This window comes from Spinacia oleracea, chromosome 5 (assembly GCF_020520425.1).
Source record: "Spinacia oleracea cultivar Varoflay chromosome 5, BTI_SOV_V1, whole genome shotgun sequence".
In the NCBI taxonomy this organism is placed as follows: Eukaryota; Viridiplantae; Streptophyta; class Magnoliopsida; order Caryophyllales; family Amaranthaceae; genus Spinacia; species Spinacia oleracea.
Genome location: NC_079491.1, coordinates 8,913,343 through 8,922,297, shown reverse-complemented (window position 1 = coordinate 8,922,297; position 8,955 = coordinate 8,913,343). Strand labels below are relative to the sequence as shown.

General features: G+C 34.8%; 1 protein-coding gene across 1 annotated transcript; it reads left to right on the top strand.

Annotated features, from left to right (window-relative positions):
• The first annotated feature begins 1,957 nt into the window (after window positions 1–1,957).
• LOC110794479 (uncharacterized) lies at window positions 1,958–7,917 on the top strand. The gene is made up of 4 exons (XM_021999463.2): window positions 1,958–2,141; window positions 2,394–2,570; window positions 4,065–5,336; window positions 7,517–7,917. The coding sequence occupies exons 1-4, from the start codon at window positions 2,127–2,129 to the stop codon at window positions 7,550–7,552; spliced, it is 1,500 nt and encodes a 499-aa protein (XP_021855155.1). The 5' UTR covers window positions 1,958–2,126; the 3' UTR covers window positions 7,553–7,917.
• The last annotated feature ends 1,038 nt before the right edge of the window (window positions 7,918–8,955 follow it).

Here is an 8,955-nt window from a genome sequence, read left to right as displayed (position 1 = left end):
AGTGAGGTTAAAACTTATTTACGGAGTAATTATAATTTCAACTAGATTTTTGCCCGTGCGATGCACGGATTCTATTAAATTGTTATGTTTAAATAAAAATCGTATGTATATACCACTTTTATATATTAGATTATATTAGTTTTTCATTTAGCATTGAATTTCAATTTAGATTTTTTTTTTTATATATTATGAGAGAGTATGCTTTTGGATGAAATTGTATATGCGTAATATTAATAATTGATTAATAAAAAATATCCACTTAATCATTTCTTTACGTGGCACTCGACTGCTTTTAATTCAAATTAATTTTGAAATCTTATTTTTCATGGCCGAAACCATTAGATTTTTCTACGTGGCGCTCTAATATTGGATTAATATTTGATTTCCTTCTTTCAGAGGGAGACCGACCTCACAAAGATAAGGGCGTGAGACCAAGCCCGGTCAATGCGCAGGGAGCACATCAGTTCACACCGACGAGCATGTTCAGTATTAATCCATACTATTCCAGTTTTTATTTAATAATTTTTTATTAATTAATTAAGGATATTTTGGTAATTTTAATTTCTGCATAAAGAAAATCTTTTCTGCATTTAGAAGCTATGCAATATTTACATGGCACCTAATTATTTATCTACATGGCATTCGACTTTTTAATTCAAAAATAATTTTGAAGTCTTATTTTTCATTGGCCGAAACCATTAGATTTCCTACGTGGCGCTTTAATATTGGATTAATGTTTGATTTTGGATTGAGTTTTATTTTAGATTAGTGTTTGATTTTGGATAAAGTTTTATTTTAGATTAGTGTTTGATTATGGATGACTTTTATTTTAGATTTATTTTTTAGTTATTAGAGCGTTTGATTTTGGATGGAATTGTATATATTAGTAATTAATTTTAATTTAAATATGTACGTGACACCTAATTAATTATCTACATGGCACTCGATTTTTTTAATTCAAAAATAAATTAGAAATCTTATTTTTCATTGGTCGAAACCATTAGTAATCCTAGGTGGCGCTCTAATAGTTCAGCAAATATGCCCTTTTTTAAAATTATTATTATTAGAGCGTTTGATTTTGGATAGAATTGTATATATTAGTAATTAATTTTAATTTAAATATCTACGTGGCACCTAATTAATTATCTACATGACACTCGATTTTTTTAATTCAAAAATAAATTAGAAATCCTTGTCATGCCACATAATATATCAAGCTACTTTCTTTTTTAGCTAGTTGGTACCCCAATGATTAGCTATTGGCTTGATATTAGTATAGTCATTAGAGCGTTTGATTTTGGATATTAGTATAGTCATTAGAGCGTTTGATTTTGGATGGAATTGTATATATTAGTAATTAATTAATTAATTTAAATATCTACGTGGCACCTAAATAATTATCTACGTGGCACTCGATTTTTTTAATTCAAAAATAAATTAGAAATCTTATTTTTCATTGGCCGAAACCATTAGTAATTCTAGGTGGCGCTCTAATAATTCAGCAAATATGCCTCCTTTATATATGTATATTAGATTAGATTAGATTAGATTAGATTACAAGCTAGTCCCTAGATTGGAGGTTTTCTTTGGATCTAGATTAATTTTTTCGTTTAGCGATGCAAAAAATATTAAAAAATAAACCGTTAATTCCATTTTCTCTCTCGCGGGGCCCACAATCGGTAACTCTTCCCCACCGTCTACCCCCAAACCCCCAAAAATAAAGAAAAAGGAAAAAAAACGTTAAAGGTCCATTCACATTCAACGACTCACGTGCCGTTACACACGTGGCACACGTACATTTCTCAATCTCATGATCCACGTCATCATAAGTGGGACCCAAAATGCTCTTTCGCGCGCTTGCACACCCATCCTACGTGTCACCCCCGTAATTCAACCCATGTTCAAAGGGTAAAACAGTAGTTACACATCCAACTACGGAAAACACAAACACTTTCAGACTTTCAGTTCATAACAGACAGCTGCTGCGAAAGAGGGGCAAGTAACCAAAATAAAAAAAAAATTAAATTAAACTAAAAAACTCAACTGAAGAACAACAGAAAACATTAAACCCAGAAATTACGGGAAAACCTATGCATTTATCCTACGATTAATTGAACTCAACAACAATGGATGAAACTCAGGTAATCATACTATGATGTTTCCTCAATTCCTCCGAAAATTTTCCTTTTTTTTAATTTTTAAATTCATTCATCAACCACTTTTGAAACAGTGTTGGAGTTCTTCCAACTACCTTTCGATTTTTTTTTTATTTTTTTTTTTGGGAATTTGAAAGATTTTGATGGTTTTTTTTGACATAATCGATGGATTTATGAAGTGGGTATTGTTTGTTTTTAAAATCAGTTTGAAATTTTTGTGGGTTTTTTTTTTTGCAGAAAATGACGGCTTTGAAGAAGGCATATGCAGAGATAATCCTGAACACGGCGAAGGAGGCGGCGGCGAGGATAATGGCATCAGAGAGAAAATCACATCAGTTTTTGCACGATCTTACTTCCACCAAAGAGGAAGCGCTTCGTCTTTTGCTCCGGCAAAAACAAACTATGGATGCTAAAGTAATGTGTTTTTTTGTCTGTTTTGTCTCTCTATATTTGTGATCCTTTCTCTTTCCTCTTTCGTGTTTCAAATGTTTGGTTTTTGATTGAATGAGTTAATGTTTTTATGTTGGGTTTTAGGGATCAAATTTAGGGTCTTGGGAGTGTGTTTTTATGAAATGAAGTTGTGTGTCAATTGTGATATGAGAGATGATGGATTGTGATCTTAAGTGGGTTTTCTACTGGTTTTGAGATTAGGTTTTGGGTTTTGATGGGTTGTCTTGTTTGTTTAGCGAGGTCTGGGGTTTCTTTTTGATGTTCTGATTATGGTGTTTTTGTTGGCTAATAATTGATTGATCTATTTTGAGGATAGTTTGAATAATCTGCTGCATTGTTCTGCTGGAAGCTGGCCTGTTGGTTTTGATTCCTGCTTTTGTTTCGGGGATACATTTTGTGCGTGTGTGCGTGTAGTTATGATGTTGTTGTTCATTTGATTTCCTAGGAATGTGTTTTTGTTTTATGCAATCGGAGGTTATTTTATGTTGGTGTCTGTTCAAGAAGAGCTTTGTATGCGAATTTTGATTGCTTGTTCATATGTGATTGTTTTTTGAGCTATTTGGAACTGTGATGTTAAACTTATTATCTATGCAATAGTTCACATTTTCTGGAAATGTTTTCTGCTTTTCTATGTCAATGTTTATCAGAATGAGTACGTTATAGCATTTAAGAATGAAGATAATAAATTTTTTGGCTCTGGTCATGTCTATCTGTGTAAGTTGAACTATGGATTTTCATCTGACTATATTGATGTATATTCAAATCTAACTAAGAGATTTAGCCGAATTTGGCTCTCAATTAAACTAATCGTGATAGTTTTGACTTGAAACTCAATTCATTTACAAGCTCATTTTCAGCTTTGCAAGTGCTTGATAATCAAGCAAGAAGTGATCAATGTGGAGAGTTTCCTGTCTTCATCTTGGTTTCTTCTGAGGATTAAATAATTACTAGTATGTGCTTAGCATGTTTAATATTGTGGAATTTGTGTATGATATCTCTGCACGAGCTTTGCTAAATTTGTGCCTATGTTGTTTTCTGGTGATATATTATCGTCAATCTAGCTACAATGCTTTCAGTCTGCTGTTACCAAGCTTAAGTTTGAGCTTCAACTGTTCTCTAGTCTATTTTATGTGTTTGATTTGGGAATTCCGTTGTACCCTGTCTTTGTTGAATCCTTCCCTGTAATCATATTTAATGTTCTGCCAGTAATTTAGCACTTGTGACAAGAAGTAGCATATAACTATATAAGTGGCATATCTTGTTTGTTTAGATATTTAGAAGCTGTCAAAACATTTCAAATGTTATGCAAATCAATCTCGTGATTTTAACTTGTATAATGATTCCTACACAGGGAATGAAGTTAATACTTGTATACTTCGTATTATTTTATTCTGATTCTTTGATTTGGTTAAGCATGAAGACTGGAAACCTCATTGATTGCCTTTGCTTTATTTTCAGATTAATGAAGCGGAAATGAAATCCCTAAACCAGCAAAGAAAAATAGAAGAGCTAGAAGCTCAGCTCCAAGAAGCTGAAGATATAGTGAGTAACCTTAGAGTAGAGCTGAATGAGGCGCATATCAAGTTGGAGGAAATGGAAAATAACCAAACGGCAAGTGCACCGAATATGACTGAAAAGGCTCACTGTGAGGCAGGAACCAAACTGCCCGAGAATGGGCTATCTGAAGCTGTTTCAGCTGCACAAACTAATTCGTTTAACACATCAGCAAATGGGCATTATGTTTCAAATAATTCTTTAGAGAATTTTGGTTATTCTGGGGATCCAGTTGTTCCTTCGATAATTTTGAGAAGCAAAAAACCTAAGCTGTATAGAAACGGGTGTACGCAGAGAATACATGCGTATAAAGGGAACCCGATATATAGAAAGGGTCATTCTCCTCTTTCTGGAGAATCGGATGACTTGAAAAATGAGAAAGCCAGAAAAGAAGACAAAGAAGGTGAAGAGATATACATGACTTCAATAGGGGCTGATACATTATCTGCAGAGAAGAAACCTATTGACAATAAAGAAGAAAATAGTGTGGACAAAAGTAGTAGCAAACCTCAAGCATTGACATCATTCCGAAAGAGAAGGAAAAGAGCTGTTAGATACAGAAGAAGTAATGCTTCTACACTAAACTCTATTCCAGTTCTGGTCAAGGAAACAGTTTCTGATTTTCCAAACTCTCAAACATGCTTACCTGGTTCTCATGACATTCATGAAACTATTGGTAATAAACATAAGGATTCACACTCACCTTCAATAGTACCATCTGGTGATTCTGAAATGAGAGAATCATCAGAGCGTGTAGCAACTACCCGAGGTGATGAAACCGAGGTTCGTATAGTTTTAGTGAATGAAGATACAGATATAGCTAAAAATTCAGTTTTGATTGAGCAGCAAAGTGTTTCTGGGGATTGCTTATATGGTTTGAGTTCAAAACAAGATCTTGACATGAAGAACTCGTCTTCAGTAAATCTAAATCCTAAACCGATGGAAACTGGTGATGGTTTTCCTAGTCCACTGCCAAAAGATAGGGTTCTTAAGTATACTTTCCAGAGGAAACGGAAGAAGGAATCCCTAAGTGGTGATGATAACAGCTTGCAGCAGGAGAACCCTTTGAAACGAAGTATGGTAAAGAAGCAGAATATCGATCTTGAGCCCCCAAACTCTAGCGCCGTGAGTGAATCGTCACGAGATAGTCGGAGAATGGCACAGGTGGCACGCCAGGTTGGTACTTCTCTCTCCAATATATGAAGTTATGTTTCATACATTTTAAATGAGCAAGCTTAATTTTTTTTTGGAATTTCTTCTGGTTGGTAGTTTGGTACCCATTAAATGTTTGTTTTCATTGAACTCCGTGAAATTGTTGGTGATTTTGTGAGCTGGATGGTCTAGTTTTGCCAGCGCCTGCATTGTAGATACTTTTTTGAAAAAGGTTGAACCCTGGATAGTCGCGTGTGTTACATTTTGACTTTTGAGTGATGTTGCACCCTCATAAAGTTGGTTGCGACCAATGATTTCCATTTTTGCCTGAGATCTGCACAGGCATTGAGGAATTAGAATTTAGAACTAATGGGATGGTGCACAACAATGGAAGAGCTGCTCCAATATTCAACTGTATCTCACCTTCTTAATTCCAGGCATTGCCAATCATACTGGATCTTGTTTTATGTTCAAATCGGGGTAGCTTGAGCTCTTCTGTTGAATTTGGTCTTCGATGAGAAAACCTGTTTCACTATGACTTACCGCTACAACTTGTTTGGATAGGACTTTAAGAAATGGGAGGAAGCAGAGGGGTCCGTTTTGCATATATTGTTTGGATAAAAATGGGTTGGGCTAACTGGCTAAGGGAAGGGAGGACAAGTATTAGAAAGGAAGTGATGGAAACATCAAATAATACAAATATTGCAATGCTGACCTTTGAAATGCAATTTGATTAACATTTTAGGAGTTTTTCTAAAGATCTGATGTTCATGAGCAGAACGCTAGCAACAGGTGACTGATCGGAGAGCAACTGCTCGCTCACATTATCTTGGAAGCAAACATTCGTCAAATTTTCTAACTCGTAAAGTTTTACTGTAAAATCTGCTTTCCCTTCCTTTCCTTTTCCCAGCCTAATTGTTATGAAACAATGGAGATGGACTCATTCTTCTCCCTCCCCTCCCCTCCTCTTCTCGAATCTCTCCAAATCCTTCTACCAAAGACGGTTGTCAGGGCGTGTTTTGTTTGGAAATGGTGTCAATTGTATTGCTTTCGGTTATAAACTTCCCTAAGCTTCACGGGGACAAGAGATGGGCGAGTTTTCTTGCAGTATGAGCATACATTATCAAGGACATATGATTTGATTAGCTTGAAGATGCAATTCTATACTGACCACTAGGAAGCATGTTTAGGTCATCCATCAGGGATTTCTGACTTCCTATCCAATGTTAGTGCTTCAAAGAAAGTTTGTTTTCGACCTTTGTTTTTGGAAATTGTGTGTGTGTGTGTGTGTGTTTGTGGACCTTGTGGTGGTGGTGGTGGTGGTGGGGGGGGGGGGGGGTTGATGTGGGTTTGACTGTTTGAGCTCTCAGTCTGCGCGACTGATTAATATTTCCTTTTTATTTAAAAACTTCTTGATTCCTAATTTCCCAGTCTAGATGTGCATACGAATTCTCTGATGAGGTAGCTGCAATTTTTGTGTCAAAACATATTTGCATTGGCATTTTGGCAAGTGCGTGTTTAATTTCTTATGCAAGCACTACGACAATTACTATTTAACTTATTAAGTGATGAGCTGAGAGGCTATTTCAGATTCAGCTTAAAAGCAGTTGCTGCTGTAGTAATACAAGTAGTAGAGGAAGTAACAAATAGTAATGAACTTATAAACAGACGAAGGAGGATTTCCATTTACATACCTTGACATATGTTGTAATTCTTTTAGAGGTAGCGAGTGGTTTAAATCATTTCACAAACCATGAACATATGAAACAGTAATAGATATCATAAGAAAACAAAAAAAAGAGTCAAACAATCATACTAGTAACTACAAAGAACTACGAAGTATAAGTAATACTCCATAGTTGTACTGAGTAATCCTCGTGTATGTGTACTTTATTTTATCTGTCCTCTAATGTCCAAGCAGGAACTTTACTGCTTCTCTGGAAGCTCCATTAACTTGCTAGTTGAAATATGATCTTGTCCATTAATCTGTTCTATGTACTGAGAATAAATTATAAGTAATAAAAAGTGAAGTATTCCTTTTATCCAATTTTTAACGAGAAGTGAGAAAGATAAAAAGAAATCCCAGTATTATGGGATAGAAAATCGAATTATTCTTGAAGGGTCCGAAACAGAAAGTGAAATCTTGTTACAGTTAGCTCTGTGTGAATATTTGTAATAACTCAGTTTCTGCTCCTTATTTGCAGCTGATATCTTTGTCTGAGAAGAAATGGTGGAAGTAGATAACAAGTTTGTTGTGTGCTGAGAAAAAGCTGCGGCAAAATCAACATTAATGTAAATGGATCAACCCTTCGACGTTGTAGTACGTTGATGTGGAAGTAGCATCATATTTAACAGCAGTGACAGCAGCAGAAGCTGCTGCTTCTATAGAGAGAAAGATATAGAGCTGTAAATTGGCTCAGGTAAATTATGTTGTACGGCGTCACATTCAATAAAGTAAAAATTCTTGTTTGTTACAGCATTTTTCCTAAATCTTTCGTTTAGATGAAGAATTATTGTCAAACAGACTTGACATATTGATACTTGATAGTGTTGAATTGTGTTCTTAACAGCCGATTATATATAGTGAATGATTTTACTATAGCCAGATATTACTGTCTTTGTGTACCGTCCTCTTGGTTACACACGAGACTGTAAGAAATAGCGACAAGTATAAACGAACACAAACGTATCCACCATTGCAGACTCGGAATGCAGCAAGGAAGGTTTGTGGGAATTTGATCTCATAACAATTTTTCCTCGGTCGTCTCACTCTTACATATATACTTGCGATATATTTGATCTTGTTCTTTCAATTTTTCGGCCCTCTGTGTGAGAAGTTTGTATTGCTAATGGGCCGGGTCACAACCATTTTTTTTTTTTTTGCCTACTAGGTCGGGCCGGACCAAAATTTCAGGTCAAATTTTCTACTTAAAACCCGTTATTTCAGGCCACTATAGCAGGCTTTTTGGGCCGTGCCGATTTTATAAAATGGCTAAATTTCAATTTGGCTTTGTCCAAAATACACCCAACAAATTTTAAATCGAACTCAGACAAAAAAATTCTTACCAAAATCCATTATTTTCTGGGCCAGACTCGTGATGAATCAGGTCTAGGGAAAAAACAACCTTGGCCTGTTAGCAATACTTTCAGTTATATAGTAAGGATTTTCTATTCTACGGCACTACTTTACTGAAGTTGTTTTTTCACATATCAGATATGTGTGACAACGCATATCAACTAAAAGACAAATAGCTAAAAGACAAAAAAAAAGTACCGTTCATGTTAAAAAAAAGTACCATTCTGTAAAAAAAAAAAAAAAAAAAAAAAAGGTACCATTTAATTTTTTTTTTTGTCTTTTTTCCTATTTTGTCTTTTATTCTGAATATATTTGCCCATATATATCTGATATGTGCTTGTACTTTCACCTGCCTTACTAGGACACATATATAACTCACTATCACTAATATACAACAAGCTAGAAAAGCTAATTAAACATATTGATGTACACAAGTTTACAACTCATTAAGTTTTTTTTTGTGGATTGTTATAACACATAACTATTTTTGCATGACATTCGGGATAACCATTTTCAAATGCGTAAGAAATTGCAAAAATAAATAATGAAGTAAATAAACATCTTCTA